Source organism: Xyrauchen texanus, chromosome 3 (assembly GCF_025860055.1).
Source record: "Xyrauchen texanus isolate HMW12.3.18 chromosome 3, RBS_HiC_50CHRs, whole genome shotgun sequence".
NCBI lineage: Eukaryota > Metazoa > Chordata > Actinopteri > Cypriniformes > Catostomidae > Xyrauchen > Xyrauchen texanus.
This window is the reverse complement of record NC_068278.1, coordinates 30734445-30753943: the sequence shown is the minus strand read 5'-3', so window position 1 is coordinate 30753943 and position 19499 is coordinate 30734445. Positions and strand designations below refer to the sequence as shown.

General features: G+C 37.8%; 1 protein-coding gene across 1 annotated transcript; it reads left to right on the top strand.

The window, feature by feature from the left end:
* The first annotated feature begins 10386 nt into the window (after positions 1–10386).
* LOC127628962 (sal-like protein 4) lies at positions 10387–18117 on the top strand. Its single transcript, XM_052105963.1, has 2 exons — positions 10387–11463; positions 15305–18117. The coding sequence occupies exons 1-2, from the start codon at positions 10725–10727 to the stop codon at positions 16291–16293; spliced, it is 1728 nt and encodes a 575-aa protein (XP_051961923.1). The 5' UTR covers positions 10387–10724; the 3' UTR covers positions 16294–18117.
* The last annotated feature ends 1382 nt before the right edge of the window (positions 18118–19499 follow it).

Genomic DNA, 19499 nt, shown 5'->3' with positions numbered 1-19499 from the left:
TTATGTCATAAACTGGTGACATTTGGTACTTTGAAGTCAAAATGGCAAAAGCTGATACCTCAGATAGGCCCAAAGACCAGGGAATCAGTTTGGACGGTGCGGCGGCAGGAATCTAGCAGCAGCTGTCCAACATGTCGGTGATGCTGACGAAAGTTGTTGCTGACTAAGAGGATCTTGCTGTAAAATGCTGATCGATTACTGAGATGGAAACTAAATTCTCTGAGTTGCTTTCAAGAATCGGGGACATCGAGAGATGGATCGATTATCTGAAGTCATCGAAGAGGGAATTAGCTACTAATCCGCTAGCGACCAAGATAGACTTGGAACGCATTTGGGAAAAACTGGAGGATTTAAAGAATCGTAATCTGCGAAACAATGTACGAATTGTTGGAATTCCTGAGCATGAAAAAGGCAGAGATATGGTGAAATTCCTAGACAAGCTCTTCCAGAGTCTGCTCGACATAACAGGACATTAGCTTAAATTGAGAGATCTCACATGGTCCCGGCTCGCAGATCCACAGAGGGAGACAGGCCCTGTCAGTTCTGGCCAAATTTCTGAGATCATCCGAGATCTCAGGTTGCACGAGGCAAAGGTAAGCTTTCTTGTAATTAACAGCATTTTCTTGTTCCGAGACTTTGCGTATTCGACAAGAGAGTAACGTTATCGAAACAAGGAATGCAAGAAACTCTTACATCAACGGAAGATCGCTTTTGCACTGATGTTCCCGGCAAAACTGAGAATAGATACTAAGGATGGCTGCAACTTATTTACATGTCCTCAGCAAGCATTATCTTTCATCTTGGTCTTACAGATTTTTGGAGACTTTTGAACCCATCTGGTAGGGACTATAAAATGTTTTCATCAGTACATAAGATTTATTCTAGAATACATTTTATATATAAGTCCCTCATTTTATCTGTTGTTAATTGTTCAATTGGAAACATCTTAGTCTCAGATCATGCCGTGGTGAGTTTAGGGATGTTGTCACATATAGAGAAAAAGAAATCATATAGTTGCCGCTTTAATGTATCCCTTTTGCAAACTCCTGATTTTCAACAAATGTTAAAGGCTGAAATCAGTGTTTATATGGAGAGCAGCTGGTCCTAATTATCCACTGTGGGTGTGGCTTGGGAGGCACTTAAGGCGGTTCTTAGGGGCCGGATCATACAGTGTGTCTCATTCATCAAAAATACAAAGCACGAGAACTTGTGGAGTTGGAAGGGAATATTAAAAGTGCAGAGGCAGAGCTTAAGCACCAAATGTCATCTAATGGCCTCAGAGAATTAACCCGATTGAAATGCAGATATAGATTTTAGACATTTTGCAGAACCATTAGACCTCACTAAACTGACGAATGAGCAATAAAAGTCTCTTGATTCTGAGATAATCTTGGAGGAGCTCGGCGATGAAATTAAGGCTTTGCCTACAGGTGAGTCTCCGGGGCCAGATGGTTTTACGACTGAATTTTTTAGATCTTATGCTGCAGTGTTTGCTCCACTTTTGTTAGATATTTATACGGAATCGTTAAAGAATGGAAAGCATCCGCCAACCATGACACAAGCCCGGAGCAGTCTGATTATTAAAAAGGAAAAAGAGCCATTGACTTACCGTCCAATTTCCATGATCCAGCTAGATGTAAAAATATTGTCAAAAATTCTGACTAACCGATGAAGTAAAGTTATAACAACTCTTACACATACAGTTCAAGTGGGGTTTATTCGGGGCCCCAGCTTTTCTGATAACATTAGGCATTTCATCAAAATCGTGGTCAGTGGCGAATGATCAGACTCAGAGTGCTGCACCTCACTTGACACCGAATAGCCACTTGATATGGTAGAATGGGATTATCTTTTTAAGATTTTGGAAATATACAGGTTTGGGAATATTTTTATTGGATGGATCAAGTTACTAATAGACACCCGGTAAGAAAGGAGTATGACTTTCCAGGGGTGGTGGCGGGAGGTGTGGCACATAAACGTTTGCTTTACGCAGATGAAATTCTATTATTCATCTCTGAACCTACTAAATATATGCCAAGTATGCCTACACATACAAGGAATTTGTCTTGGTGACAGGAGCTTCCAGTGTACAACAATACAAACAATACCAAAAACAGCAGCAAGACATAGGTAATTAAAAACAAAAAAGAATACAAAATAAATAAATATACGTACATACACTCACCTTCATGCATACCCACATACACACACGTAGTGAAAATCTATTACAATCTGTTATATAAAGAACAAAAAAACTATATTATGTACAGAGCAATGTAAGTAATGGCAGAAGTGGATATGTTGGATAATATAAATAGAATTAAACTGTGTATTGCACATAATTATTGCTCAATGGGGCAATTTAATTGTTCATTAGATGGATGGCCTGAGGGAAAAAACTGTTCCTGTGTCTGACGGTTCTGATGTTCAGAGCTCTGAAGCGCCGGCCAGAAGGCAACAGTTCAAAAAGGTAGTGGGCAGAGTGAGTGGGGTCCAGAGTGATTTTTACAGCCTTTTTCCTCACTCTGGAAGTGTATAGATCTTGAAGGGGGGGCAGGGGGCAACCGATAATCCTCTCAGCAGACCGAACTGTCCTTTGTAGTCTTCTGATGTCTGATTTCGTAGCTGCACCAAACCAGACAGTTATTGAAGAGCAGAGGACAGACTCAATGACAGCTGAGTAGAACAGCTGGCGAAGGAAGTACAACCTCTGCTGAGCCTTTTTCACAATGGAGTCGATGTGTATCTCCCACTTCAGGTCCTGTGAGATGGTAGTGCCCAGGAACCTGAATGACTCCACTGCTGCCACAGTGCTTTTTAGAATGGTGAGGGGGGACAATGTTGGGGTGTTCCTCCTAAAGTCCACAATCATCTCCACCATTTTGAGCGTGTTCAGCTCCAGGTTGTTTTGACTGCACCAGACAGCCAGCCTTCAACCTGACTCATCATCATCTCGGATGAGGCCGATGACAGTGGTGTTGTCTGCAAACTTCAGGAGCTTGACAGAGGGGTCCTTGGTGGTACAGTCATTGGTGTAGAGGAAGAAGAGTAGTGGGGAGAGCACACATCCCTGGGGGGGCAACAGTGCTGATGGTACAGGTGGTGGAAGTGAATTTTCCCTGCCTCACAAGCTGCTGCCTGTCCGTCAGAAAGCTGGTAATCCACTGACAGGTAGAGGTGGGAACAGGGAGTTGGTTTAACTTAGTACGGAGTATATCTGGGATGATTGTGTTGAAATCCGAGCTGAAGTCCACAAAAAGGATCCTTACGTATTTCCCCGGTCTGTCCAGATGTTGCAGGACGTGATGCAAACCCATGTTGCCTGCATCATCCACAGACCTGTTTGCTCGATAAGCAAATTGAAGGGGGTCCAGAAGGGGTCCAGAAAGGGTCCAGTGATGTCCTTCAGGTGGGCCAACACCAGTCTCTCAAATGACTTCATGACCACAGATGTCAGGGTGACAGGTCTGTAGTCATTAAGTCCTGTGATTTTAGGTTTCTTAGGGACAGGGATAATAACTGAGCGTTTGAAGCAGCATGGGACTTCACACTGCTACCTGCTACAATCTCTCCCAATAGATGTCCCCCACTTCAAGCAATTTGATAGCATAGCAAAGTCCTTCATTTGAAATGGTAAGCGTCCTAGATTACATTTTAATAAGATACATAGACCGATTGACAAAGGTGGGCTAGGCCTACCCAAGATTATGTTTTATTATTATGCATTCGGGCTCAGACATTTGGCCCATTGGCGCTTCCACCTGAGAGAGCCCCTCACTGGTTTTGTATTGAACAAGAAGTTCTTGCCCCTATTTTACTATTGCAAAGCCTTTCTATCAAACTAGTCAGAAAAGTTAAATTACAACCCGTTATCTCGCATTTGCACATGGTATGGACAAATGTGTTTAAGTCTGACATTTATTTAAATGTCGCCTCAAGCAGATGGCTGAACCCTAAATGATGTATTAATAAGTCCCCTTTCTGGAGGTCAGAGTGGATTGTGAGGGGGGTTACTACACTCGGTGACCTGTATGAGAGTGGAGTGCTGAGATCTTTTGAAAATTTGGTTCAACATTTTGGGATTCCCAGATCTCAGTTCTATAGGTATTTACAGCTGCGCCACCTGCTCTGTATTGTTTTTGGGAGTGGCACACGCACCCCTAAAGTGGCAGATACTCTGGGAGAGGTGATTACTGCTTTTGGAAAAGGTCACGAGGCATCAGTGTATTACTCCCTGCTAATTCAGAGTCTGGGGGACAGAGCTTCAACTTCTCTCAAGAGATTATGGGAGAAACGTTTCAATTTGGTATTAGAGGAGGGAGTGTTGGCTAGGATTCTAAATAAATTTCAAATCTGCATCTAGAGATGCAAGGATTTGCCTAATGCAATTGGAGAGTTTCCATAGATTTTATTGGACCCCCTAGATTGTATAGGCTTGGTCTTAAAGACTCACCCACCTGCTGGTGATGCCAGTCAGAAGAAGGAGACATAACCCATGCTTTTTGGGGGTTTGTTAAGATTTGTTAAGAGTTTTTTGTGTGTTGTTTTAGACACATGAATTTCACTCTGCCCCAGACTTTGTATTTTGTGTGATGGGGCGGTCTTAAATTTTGGGGATAAACACATAAAAAACTGGGTTCTGGACAGAATTATGATGGGCAGGCAAATTATTTTAAGGGGATGGAATTCAGATAGGGCACCCTCATTTCCAGAGTGGTGTGTGGAGATGGGGAGAGTGGCTGCTTATGAAGGAATGTCAAGCAGAAGGCTGGGGGTTCAGAATTTGTTCGACAGGAAGTGGAGTAAATACTTGGTATTTTGGGGGGACTCTTGGGGAGGGGTTGGGGAGAGAGATTTTTTTTTTTATTATATGTGATTATTATGTTTGTGTGTGTGTGTGTGTGTGTGTGTGTGTGTGTGAGAAGGAATTGTTAAATTGTTAAATGTTGATTCAGTGTATATATGTTGTGTTTATATATATATATATATATATATATATATATATATATATATATATATATATATATATATGTATATTTATTTATTTATTTATTTATTAATCAATAAAAATGTAATTGAAAAAAAAAAAAAAACAGTTACCCTTGATTGATAGCTCCATCTGTTGCTAGTTGATGCCAGTTTTATAATAGTGTCCAATAAAGGATAAGGGACAATGGAAAGTTCAAAAACAGTTCAAAAACTCCAGGTCTGAAATTCTAGTTCTAAAAGTCTTGAGCACAAAATATTTTATATAACTAAATGTCATATATATATTTTCATCTGAAGAAAGACATTCACTTGACAAACCTGACTAGAAAGTCATCTTAACAAGAGAGGAAAACAGTGCTGTACATTCAATTTCATGGAAAGGCATTTAAAATGTACTCTTTTGCTCCCAGAGTTGTCAAAAGATCCATAGAACACAGTTAATTCTTCTGTTTAAAAGCAAGTAGTAAAGAAGTAAAACAAGTAGTTCTGGGAAGAGTCTGTGAAAATATTTTATTTGCCACAGGATAACAAATTATTTGAAACAACAGTGCCCAGACAGCAGAAATGGTCCACAAATGTCTTCTCATAACCAGTTACACTTGTTCACTTTATCTCTAACTCCCTCCTGAGGACTTTGTAGAGTGCAAGTCTACCATCGACACAAAGGGGGCATCAAAAACAGTTTTAGTAAGGGTAGGGAGCAAAAAAATAAAACATTTGTAAATCTCTCTAGAATAGATAGAGGACTTCCATCGTTCTAGAGGAATCAGCAGAATTCCTTAAATGTGCTGTAAGCGATTTACCACAAGCTTTTGTTGTTGGATTAGTCATGCCCCATCTTTCCAAAACCCACACACTAAAGATACCAACTGAGCTTTATTAAGACCAACACTGAGCAGAAGCGGTTGTTAAAAACAACAGCAGCAAAATAAAGTGCAACAGTCTGGTTCAGCAACAGAAGTTAAAATCCCATTCATTTGTCCCATAGACTAATTGATTTTCAATGATAACTTAAAAACCTTTAAAGACAGACCTACATTGAGCTACAAGGTTGTTCATCCATGGTATATATGCTTCCGTTGAAGCCATCCGTCTGCGTTATTTCATATTCATTGTTTAAAAATTGTGTTCGATAGCGGAATTCATGGTAAACAACTACATAACCCATGGTAGAGCAGAGAACAATCCACCAGTCAGAGAACCGCAGCCAACAAAACCCACGAAATGTGCCTCGGAGCAACTGCCAACTCCCATGATGCACTGTGAATGATGTAATCGAGCCGGTCTCGCTTCACCCTTAAACTACTTATCTGTTGGTACATATCTGAATATTTTGTAATAAACTTTAAATTTATTGTTTCTTTACTTCTATTCAACAACCTAAAATCTGTAGTTTTATATATTCCCGTTGTTTTTTATTCAATGACATAATTTGCAATGCTTAATGGGATTGTAGTCTGTGCCTTCATCTTTATGTCCAATTATAAAAAACGTTTTTGTCTCAAAACAAAGTTTGTGATGTTGTGATTCACCTCGGAGCTGTTCATGACTTACAACTTTTTTATTAAGGATTTTATAAAAAGAAATGAATTTGGAAAATACTGAAAAAGTAGGCGGGTTCTGTTTCGCTCTATAGCGCCCTCAACTGAAAACTGTTATGAACAACATAGTATAAAAATGGCAGTCAGCAATCAAACTATATGTAGACTTAGGTTGTCAGACTGCCTAAAATAATCCTAATAATCTCATTTTGTGTCCCATAGAAGTATTATGGGTTTGGAGAGGCATGAGGGTGAGTAAATTTACATTACATTTACATTTATGCATTTGGCAGACGCTTTTATCCAAAGCGACTTACAGTCCACTTATTACACGGACAATCCCCCCGGAGCAACCTGGAATTAAGTGCCTTGCTCAAGGACACAATGGTGGTGGCCGTGGGGATCGAACCAGCAACCTTCTGATTAACAGTTATGTGCTTTAGCCCACTACGCCACCACCACACCTATGCCACCAGTGTAAAAATGCATTACATTGTTAAAGGAATAGTTCACCTAAAAATGAAAATTCTCTCATCATTATTCACCCAAATGCCATTTAAGATGTGTTTGACTTTCTTCTGCTGAACACAAACAAAGATTTTTAGAAGAATATCTCAGCTCTGTAGGTCCATACAATAAATGGTGATCAGACCTTTGAAGCACCAAAAAGGAGATAAAGTCAACATAAAAGTAATCCATAAGACTTCAGTGATTTAATAAATGTCTTCTGAAGCTATCCATTTGGTTTTGGGTGAGAACAGACCAAAATATAACTCCTTTTTCACTGTACATCTTGACAGTAATCTCCTTGGTAATCATGATTTCATGCTCATTTACATGTTCTAAAGCGCCATCTAGCGTTTTAAACATGCGTCAAGCACTAGGAAGAGTAATTATGTTCCTGCCTAGAGACTGCAATGACAATATGCATAGTGAAAAAGGAGTTATATTTTGGTCTTACCCAAAACCAACTGGATCACAGAGAAAGGTGAGATATCTCACGATACACATGTATTTCAGTGATATCTTGGTTGCAGTATTTTTTTTATTATTTTTTTGCATACATTTCCTTGAAAAATCTATTACAGCTCCTTTAACAGTCCTGTTCTCTCCATTTTGTGCTTTACATTCTTTGACATCTTCCATATTTTAGAAAGCCACAAGTACAAAATGAAACTAACTAACTTAAAGCAGAATTGTCATAAGAAGGCACAAATAAGGTCTCGTGTATTACACTCAGCTCCCTGTTTTTCTGAAAAATTTCATTCTTTATTACAGTGAGTTTTAAGGAAGCAACACAGGTCTCTGCATTTTTGTCATCTCATTGTGTTATTGGCTAAAGAGAATTCTTTATAATGTTTTCTTAAATCTTTATGTATATATTTTTCTACTTTTGTTACAACATTCTGTTTAGTTTGATACAAGTATGTATGCTTGGTTTGTGTACATTTTTGTGTACAAATAAAAAAAAAGGGAGGGGGGTTATAGATATTAGGGTTATGAGGTATAATTACTGAACATTATGTACTTTTCAAAAGAAAGACAAATTTATATTTGAAAAATTGAAATAAGCAAATGTTTTCTCAGCTTTTGTTTAAAAATTATATGAAGGTAAATTTATGATGAAGAATTCATAGAAATGTGCATTAATTTGTAATCCAGAGAGAATGTTTCATCATCACTGAATTGAAACTTAAATCAGAATCTCCTGAAAAGTACTGTAAAATATTGAAGTTCTGTTACAGCAGAGCCAGTTCAAATACTGTTGAAAATTCTTCAAAAAATGCTGCCACTTCATTTTGGCTTTCATATCTGTAGTGGTTGGCCACATAAGCTCAGAGAACAGGATTACAGAGTGCTGACGCACATAGCGTGTAAACATTACCAATTCCCTGGTTTTAACATTTCAAAGTTCAAAAAGAAATTTAATTTGGGAGCTTCATAAAATGAGTTTATATGGGTGTGCACTGGAGCAATACAAAATGATTGTTCCAAAGCCAAACTGCACTTGAGTGGTTTAAAGCTCACTGCCATGGAACTGTGGTGTAATGAATCATGATTTACCATCAGGGTCTCTCATGGATGAATCTGAGTTTGGAAGATGGCAGAATTAAGCTATCTGACTAGATTCTGATAGATGAGATTCTCTGGCACCATTCTCTAAGTTTGTATCAAATCAGATTCTCTCCTGGACTATGGTCAAGGTTTAACCCAGATCAGTCAAAATCTACTTGGATGTTTCTGTTAAGATTCTGAGCCAACCTCACAACCATGCAATACAAAAGTTTTGACATTGAAATTTGGTTGTTACCTCAAAAATTTCAACTATGGTAGTGAATCTGTTCACACATCCTAAGTTCCTCAAAATGCATTTATCTCATCTGCCTTATATAATTGTGTCTTAAAACTGAAAACCGTCTGAAAACAGTGCAACATAACAGACAGTGACAAGAACAGGCACAAAAGCACAGCATACAGTGACTTTTGTGATAAACAATTTAACATGCTTGATCTAGGCATGTAACTCTGATATATTCCTCTTTTTTGTAACACTTTTCATTTGCTAACAATATTCTGCTGTTTTGAATACTGTGCTGCTGTGAGGTACCGTATACCAACATTTGTTGGATTTGATTATTGTATTGCATTATGTTGTGTTTAAGTGTTGGGAACAATTCACCAAACCAAAATTCCTCTTAATTTCCTCTTCATCAGAACTGAGTGAAGCAGCCGTTTTCCACTGATTTAAAAATAAAGTGAAAGTAAAAAAAAGAAGAAGAAGGTTTTCCTAATTTATATATTTGTATTTATTGATATACTATTTATTTGATAGATTGCTAATACCATCCTAATGTATGCTTTGCGTGTGTACTTACACTTTAAATTAAATGTGTCTAAATGTTCTGTATGAATATTCCCAGGGTTGTATGTGTGTTTGCTTACTTTCACTTATTCTGTGGCATAAGTTTTAATATACAGTATAAGATTTTTTTCACTTTAATCTGTCTTGAATACTACTATTCTGATGCTAGGGAAACTTAAGATGATTCTCTTATCATGTATTCCTCTTTTGTAAGTCGCTTTGGATAAAAAGCATTTGCCAAATGAATAAATGTAAAAACTGAACACTACACACTGCACAGCACATACATTTTGGTTGGATGTGCATAAATGGCTGTCAAGACAAATACATAATATTCCTCCCATTGTTTAAATTATTATTATTTTTTTCAAAAGCAATTGAAATTCCGAAATTTCTGACCTTGTAAACATTATATTTTGTTGGTTAAATGTCATATTTACATATGTAAATTGAAAACAATAAATCCTCTTTTAAATACTTTTTCTGTGATTGTGCAAAAACATTTCAGAGTTTAAAGTACTTAAAAAACTCAAAATAGAAAGATTGCAATTTAATGTTCCTCTATGTCAAAGTATTTATTATTTTAGTGCAGTAATGCAGTAGTGTCTTTCAGTTCCCCACCCATTCTAAATCTTCCTTCTTGTCCTTGCACTGTTTTTTTTTTTCTAGTTTACTACTTTTTGTGTTTATCTTGATAGGGCCTAGTTGTGTCCATGTTGTAACTGTTTTGTAATGTAAATGTACAATAAAATAACTGCAAATAATAACTGTTAACTGTTGCTTTATACAAGAATAATCAAAACAAAGAGAAACGTTCATTCAAATTAAAAAATAAAACAACAAACAGGTTCCAGAGTACAATACAATAATTATGTATTCGCCTCAGTTATAAAGGTCAAAGTTGAAAATCGTCATTTACACGCGCTGTGTTTACGCATGAGTGTGTCATTAAGCCGCGACCACATCTTTAACCAATCAAAAGTCAGGATTGACCTCAGGCGTTTGTATTGTGGAATGAAGGCTGCGGATCTGGCGCGCGTTGAAATAACGATTTGTTAATTACAACAGATTTATTTTACGGTTACTTTGATTATTCAAGGTGTTAATCTGTTGATTTTTTTGAAAAACCCAAGCGATTGAAAGCTTGGGTTTGTAGGAGAAATCTGCGGGCTAGATTGCTAAAGCTAGAGTAGCTCGATTGGGAGGCTGCTGTCGCAATTTTAGCTCTGCATTTCTGAGTAATAACAAATGACTGTAGCACTTAGACTTCCAAGCATGCTCATTAACTTTCATATAACACTAGTCAATCACAGCAATAACTTATAAAATAAATGTCCTGTTCGCTTGTAGTCCAGTCATTGGCGATGAACTCCAAACGCAATAACGGTGATAACGGGGCAAGCAGAATCAACCCAGTGTCGATATCAACAGCAACAAACAGCTTACAAGCGAGCGCCTCCAGCCGTAAACACACTACAATCAACTCATCAAACAAGGGAGAGAAGGGTGAATCCGTGCAAAACATAACACGGGACAAAAGCATGTCCATCTCCACGCTCAGAAGTCGCCTCGGTCCGACCATCCGGTCCACTCTGTCCGCTGCGGTGGACACCCTGCTGGGCGAGATAGTGACGGTGCTGTCCGAAACCCAGCGGGAACTGTTGACCAAAGAGCAAGAGAACGAGAAACTAAAGGTTCGCCTCGAGGTCTCCGAGAGAGAGCTCAAAACGTTACAAGATTGTCTTTGTAGCGCACAGAAATTAATCGATCAACTTCAAGGTCCCTTTGGTAACCCACCCATGCCGGGACATCACATCTACACCACAGCTGGACCCTTAAACTCGGGTCGGTTGACTCATCGGAGTGCCCCCGAGGCAGATCCACGCTGTTTTACTGGAGGTGAGCCGGAGTTGAGTGGTGCGCTGGGTGATGCCATACACGGCTTTGATGCCAGGGAGGAATTCAAGAGCTGCCACCTCTCCATTCAGGCGGATGGAACGGTGACGAACAGTTTTTATGACCCTATAGCCGTCCATTCGTCTAACATCTGCTCAGATATGAACCGAACTGGTAAGATAACAATCAGTGTTGTATATGCGGGTGTAAAGTAACGAATTACAAATACTCAAGTTACTGTAAGTAATTTACTTTAAGTTGTTTAAAAGTTGTATACTTTTACTTGAGTACATTTTAAGGGCTGTAACTCTATTTTTCCCACCGTCTGTGTTCGCTACTTCCCTGTCCTGATTTAACTTGCTCAAGCCAGATATCAACATTAATCCTGCCTCTAATTTTAAGAAACAAATCAATGTAAATTGAATATTTGTGCTTACTAGAGACCGTGTCTATAATTTAGCCTGTAATTTACCTATCTATCACTAAGATTATTTGGTTGATGTGAGCGATTAATGCAATGTTATCAATAGGGCTGGGCGATAAAACAATTTTGATGTTTATCTGGAAAAAAAAAGAGCGAGAGAGAGAGAGATGTTCTCCATATTGATGATACATTTTTTAGTAATTTTCTATACTTAAACTATTTTCTACATCTAGAATAGCCGCCTAATGTTGTGCGCTAATGCGGGTTCACGCCTAAACCATCAAATACACTTTATAATTCTGCCAATGCCCGTCTTGGTGAAGCATTAATGTAAACGCAGTCGGTTTGGTCTAAAGTGAACATAAACAGTGGGACAAAAAGAGTATTTGTGTCGGACTTGAAGTGTACATTTAACTGAATTGAGCACTGTCTAGTAGGCTATGTCATATTAAGGCTATTAATCAAACAACATTAACAAGGAAACGAGAAAACCCTTCACTACTTTGGCTGAATAACTTGAGTAGCTTTAAAAGTATTAGTGTAATAGAATAAAACTGACATTTTTAATAACAATAATTTTGAATATTTTTTTTTTTTTTATAATACCGACCCCTGATGTAGAGAGTGTTTTAATTTGTATAATAAATTACCAGGAAAGTAGAGATGATAAAATGTTTTATAATTATGCTTAGACTTGATCAAGTTTTTTCCAATGCCTGATAGAAAAGTATCACCCTTTGTACAGCAATACTTCAGGCAGAATATTCCACCAGTCACAGACTTCAGAAAATTGTGCATTATGCATTAAAATGAGAATACAACAATTGCTGATCTTAAAAGATACAAGAACTAAATTAATTCTGGAACATTGTTTCTCAAAAAGAGTGCAGTGTGGCCCCCCATGTGAAATAGTTAACTCAAATGTCAAAATATTTTAACATTTTCTCACCCACACACCATCCCATATGTGTATGACTTTTTTTTTCTTCAGCAGAACACAAATTAAGACTTTAAGAAGAATATTTCAGCTCTGAAGGTCAATAGAAAGTGAATGGATGCCAAAAGGCACATAAAGGCAGCACAAAAGTAATCCATATGAGTCCAGTTGTTAAATCTATGTCTTCAGAAGAGATATTATAGGTCTGGGTGAGAAAAAGATCAATATTTATGTCCATTTTTGCTAGAAATTCTTCTCTCTGCCCAATAGATGGTGATATGCATGAAGAATGTGAATCACCAAAAACAAAAGTAGAAGTAGAAGTGAAAGTTAAAGTGGAGATGTGTAGTTAAAAATGTACTTAAATATTGATCTGTTTCTCACCCAACCTTTCATATTTCTTCTGAAGTCATGGATTTTTACCACATGGGTTAGGCTACATTTATGCTGATTTATGTGATTTTTATTTTTTGGAGATTCAAAATTTTGGCACCCATTCACTTGTATTGTATTTAACCAAAAGAGCTGAAAAATTCTTCTAAAAATCTCAATGTGTTCTGCTGAAGAAAGTAAGTCATACACATCCGGGGTGATTAAATGATGAGAGTATTTTCATTTTTGTGTGAATTATTCCTTTGAAGCCCGATGTGGCCCATATACCAAACAAATGCTCTACCCCCTCTATTGTGTGGGACATGACACGCCAAGTGACCCTGCTTTTTTTAGTGTTTTTCTTTTTTCGCATTCCTTGATTGTTTTGAACATGTTTTATGTGCAACAGTAACTCTCTTAGTCAGCATTAAGGGAAATTTAGACTCTACGCAAAATTATTTTAATGTAATTGTTTCATACATTACAATATAAAATGGGAATTATTGTACTAAAAATTACTTTTTCATCTTCATTTCTATAATCATGTCGCCCTTTTATTTGTGTTTCCATCAGATTCATGTAGTGTTTTATATTATAATAGATAAGTGATGTATTTTAAAAGTTGTCAATCACATACACCTATAAAACACCTATATTTTTTATTCTTTCTGGCTAACAGCCATAAAAAGGGAATGTAAATGATGGTAAGTGTGCTACTTTTTTAAATTATGGCATAGAGTTTTTATTATAAAGGGGCATAGCTTTTGCAACTCAGTACTCAATACTCACTACTCATGAGTACTTTTAGATGAGCTACTCTTTTACTATTACTTGAGCAGTTTTTAGGATAGATATTTTTACTCCACTCAAACTAAATGTTTTAAGAAGTAACAGAACTTTTACTTTAGTATTATTTTTCCATACTCTTTTACACCCCTGTATATGCAGGTAATGCTGCTCTTCATTTGCTTGTGTTACAACACAGAACCATACTTATATTAGACAGTGTGGTAATATAAATTGAGTGGTTGAATAGAAATAGTCTGATCTATTATTCTTAAGTTTGACGAGTGTCAGTTCATTGGTCTAAATTCACAAGATTATTGGGATAGTTGTCCCAACAATTTAAGTTATTTCTGCGCATCCTCCTGTCTCTACAACATGTATGACTTTCTCTCCTCAGTGGAACACAAAAGGAGATGTTAGGGTTGAATGTAATTGATTGACCAGTGACTTTCATCGCTTATTTTTTCCTTACAATCAAACTATATGTGGACTTGGGTTGTCAGTCTGCCTAAAATAGTCCTAATCATTTCATTTTGTGTCCTGTAGAAGTATTATGGGTTTGGAAAGACATGAGGTAAGACATGAGTAAATGATGACCGATTTGTTTTTATTTTGGAACTGTCCTTTTAAGGCTCACTGTCTGCCATTAACACTATAATCACATTGTTAAAGGAATAGTTCACCCAAAAATGAAAATACTCTCATCATTTACCCATCCTCATGCCAGATGTGTATGACTTTCTTTCTTCTGCTGAACACAAATGAAGATTTTTAGAAGAACATTTCAGCTCTGTAAGTCCTTTCAATGCAAGTGAATGGTGGCCAGAAACTTGAAGGTCCAAAAAGCATAAAAAGACACCATAAAAGTAATCTATAAGACTCTAGTGGTTAAATCAATGGTTTTATATATATATATATATATATATATATATATAAGTGTGGGTGAGAAACGCATCTAATTTAAGTCCTTTGTTTACTATCAATCTCCACTTAACATTCTTCTTTTTTTGTCGATTCACAATTGTCATACATAACGCCACCTACTGGGCAGAGAATTTATTGTTAAAAGGGACTTGAATACTGATCTGTTTCTCACCCACACCTATTATATCGCTTCTGAAGTTATGTATTTAACCACTGGAGTCATATGATTACTTTTATGCTGCCTTTATATGCTTTTTGCAGCTTCAAAATGTTGGCTCCCTTTCACTTGCATTGTATGGAACTACAGAGCTGAAATATTCTTTGTTTGTGTTCAGCAGAAGAAAGTAAGTCACACATCTGAGATGGCATTATTGTGAGTAAATGATGAGAGAATTTTCATTTTTGGGTGAACCCTCCCTTTAATATATTCAAGGGAATCTAATATTCTGGTAAGAAACACAAAGAGAGAAATGTTTTACAAATTTAAAATGTATCTCATGGCCAAGTTTGACTTTTTGCCAGTTCTTGTAGAGCTGTCCTACCAGTGTATAAATTTGTGATCTTTTTTACAGGTGAGATGGTGGATGACAGCAGAAGGCTCTCACACACTAGAGCCCAAAACCCCTCCACAAACACTATCTTCTCTGTTAAAGAAGAACAGGGTCTTGCTTCTGGGCAGGTGTGTGTGCGAGTAAGAGAGCCACCCACAGCAACTGATCACACTGCACAGAATGTGTGTGATCTGCCATATGCCCATATGGTCGAGGAAGAATTAAGCTCCCGTTCACACAACCACCCTTCCAAACCGACACCACCACCCACCTCCAGGCCTCACAATGGACCCTCATCCAGTAGTTCACCTCCACGAGGGCTTAGATCAGCCCAGAGAGATGCCCCTGGGTTGAGTATGACAGCCAGGATGAGCCCTGGGGTTGGTGGCTCATCTCCAGATGAGTCCACTCGACGCTCCATCTCTGAGCTAATGGGAGAGGCGCCTGGAGAACGCCCTCACTTGTGTTTGGAGTGCGGCAAGACATTCCGTCTGATCTCAAGCCTGAAAAAGCACCTGAGGATCCACACAGGAGAAAAACCATACCCGTGCACCGTGTGTGGGAGACGCTTCCGTGAGTCAGGAGCACTCAAGACTCACATTCGCATCCACACAGGTGAGAAGCCATATTCCTGCTCCGAATGTGGAACGCAGTTTCGTCATCTAGACGGCCTGCGGAAGCACCTGCGCACACACACCGGTGAAAAACCATATGTGTGCAGTGTATGCGGAAAACGTCTCAGCCGGCTGCAGCATCTAAAGCACCACCAGCGCATACACACAGGAGAGCGGCCGTGTTGCTGCCCACTCTGTCAAAAAGCCTTTAAAGATCCGGCCAGTCTGAAGAAACACCTCCGTGCCCATGAAGGGGAGCCTGGAGCAGAGGAAGCTGTTGCCATGGCTGGTCTGGCAGAGGGGGATGGAGGCTCAATGGATGATGAGGATATGAGGTTTGGGATGTGGGGGGAAGAGGAAGGGAACGAAGGGGAGCCTGTTGTGGACTGTGTGTAGTCGTGGCAACACAAGGATTTACTGAAAAGCAAACATGCAAAACTGAACAAAGAAGGTTTTGTTTTTTGTGACATGACTTAAGACTGTGTTGAGGGGACAATTTTGTAAATGTTATTTCTCTCTTTTAAGTGTGTGAAAGTTGTCTTGTCCTGGACTAAAAAAAACACCATCAGTGGCATTTTTTCAACCTTTTCATCTAGAGTCTTTAAAACATTCAACCAAGCAACAAGCTCATTTTTTTTTAAATATGGTTATATAACTTGTATAACAACATTTATTCACTCATGTGAAGTATCATGTCACAGATTTCACATAACAAAACAACCTGTAGATCTTGTGAACTTTTTATTTCTGTGTATTCAACTTCTAGATAATACTGTGATTTAGTACTAGAGCTGTAAATGCTTCAGTGGGACTAACAGGGTATTTTATGATCTGTTACTCACAAGTTCTGGGTGTTGTAATTGGTGTAGTAATTTTAATGTGCCTGTTAAAGAGCTATGACTGACATAAAACAAACACATTAAAGCCTTAACTATGGATTTATTTCACAGACCCACACACTGATGTGCATACAAATATGTACCGGTAGATATTTTCATGTAATGAAGGCTAGCTGGGATTTCACCTTATTTAATCTATATGTTGGGTGTTTGCAGGTTGTAAAATTTGAATTCGGTTTAGTCAGGGTATTTGAGAATGTTTAGATGTTGTATACAAGGTTAAAGTGATAGTTTACTTCCCCAAAATTATTCTTGCATTAACTCTCTTTTATGAAATCGCAGATGTGTATGACTTCTGCTGAACACAAACGAAGATTTTTAGAAAATATTGCTTTGTAGGACATTTCAATGCAAGTGAATGCTGACCAGACCTTTTAAAAATAAAAAAAATAATCCATACGACTCAAGTGGTTTAATATGTGTTCTGAAGCGATGCAATCACTTTTGGTGAAAAAAAAGATTCACATTTAAATCTTTTTTTATTTAAATCTCCACTTTAACTTTCACTTTCAGAATGTGAAAGTGGAGATTTATAGTAAAAAAAAAAAAATGACTTCAATGTTGATCTGTTTCTCACCTACACCTTTCATATAGCTTAAAAAGACTGTTTTAACCACTGGAGTCATATGGATTACTTTTATACTGCCTTTGTGATTTCTGAAGCTTGAAAGTTCTATTAACTATTCACTTGCATTGAATGGACCTACAGAGCTGAAATATTCTTCTAAAAATCTTAATTTGTGTTCTGCAGAAGAAAGTCATACACATTTGGGTTGGAATGAGGGTGAGTATATGATGAGAGAATTTTAATTTTGGGGTGAACTATTCCTTTAAGACCATCTCATAGGGTGCTCATCCAAAGAGTGAAGAACATGACTGCCAGGGCCCTTTGTCAAGTCATCTGAGTTCAGCTGACTTAACATTTAACCTGCATGTTTTTGGACTTGTGGGAGAAACCGGAATACCCGGAGGAAATGCAAACTCCACACAGAAAGGCCCATTTGAGCAGGGACCTTCTTGCTGTGAGGTGACAGTGCTAACAACTGAGCCACCTGTCTGCGCTGAGCAAGTATCAAAGTAAGCTTAAAAAAACTGTTCCCTCTACTGGAAGAAAGAAAATAATTTTTAAGTGCTTCTTGGGTTAGTTTTCCTCCAAACATGGAGAAGTCGTTTCTGTGGTGGCCAATGCACCAATCTGTAATGTGGTTTTGTGAATTTTTTTTTTCTACCCACAGAAAAATATTTTTTTCCCATGTAAATCTTTTGAAATGTCATTTTGTTTATTAAAATGGTATATTCTGTACATTAAACTGCAATAGAAAACTTTTGTGTGAAAATTATCCATATCAAGTGTTTTAATAACTAGACTTTGAACTGTTCACTGTTTTAATGTTTCATTTGATCATGTGCCAACATGTGATATTGTAGAGCTGTTGTTGCCAACTGTATTGAATTTATAGTAAGCACTCCAAAAAACAAAAAAACTGTGTGTGGAAAATTGCATTCTAAATGAACTTTAGGAAGTGTAAGTCAAGATAATGTTAGCTCGATCTTAACAGATCAATTCTTATGGCACTATATTTCACATATACTGTTATGTAAGCTTACCTGTCCAGTAAGAAGAACGCCAATTCAGGGTCCCCTACAGGAATCAAATGGCCTTCTGATGTTCACTCTATTTTTCGCTCGACCAAGATCACGTTCCCGCTTAGCCAGACAGCAGTCAGGAGAAGGCTCTTGGGAGTGAGCATAAATGTCACATCCTTTGCATTTTCCCGGCAAAACCGACCTGCTCCCTTCACATGAAAATCAGTCTACAGGCTTAGACTACCTAGGAAGTCTGGGAAGGGCTAATTTTTTAAGTTGCATTACAAGCCATTCACACAGTGGCAAAAAAAAGGCGAATATTACATGAAAATGGTTACAGTGCACCTTTAATGAACTTTTATTTTCCAGAATTATACTTCATTGTAGTATATCTAAATACTGGTAAGTTTTGATATAATTGTTTTGATGTTGAAATGCATTTCTACTTGAATATGCTTTAATATGTTAATGCATTTCCAATTATTACTTTTACATGAAGAAAGGCACAGCCATGTCCTCACTGGTGTCAATATTATCCATAAAACTAAATTTCACTCATATCATGCATATATATGAATATCATAATGGTGTACAAGAAGTATTAAAAAGTATAAAAAGTATTTTATTTTTTGAATCTGCATTAAAAAATTTCTTGCAAGATTCTTCCCCTATCGGTGTTAAAGGCAAGGTGGGTGTGTAGTTTCAGTGAGGATTTAGCAATGCACCGTACACCAGGGTGAGAGCATTCAGAAGGTTCAGACAGCAGTGCATACTTTATATGTAATTATGGGGCATGAACATGTTGAAAAGCACATTTTAGGTGTGGTGTGTGTTTGTAATAGAGATAAAATCAGAAATGTCTATTTTCTCTGTTTATGTCTTGGTGTTCTTTATGATGGTGTGCCAAACGGTTCAAAAATAAGAATAGTGACTTTCCGAGGGAAGCCACTCAGCTATTGAGAGCAGCTCTTGAGTCACTCACTGATAGAACTGCACAGACTACTGAGAAGCCGGCGGTGCATCAGGACTTGCTCTCCTCGTGCCCGCGACTCACTCTGATGCAGGTTGTTTTATGATGTTCCTTAAATAAATGTTCCTTTTTTGGCCTGGATGTCT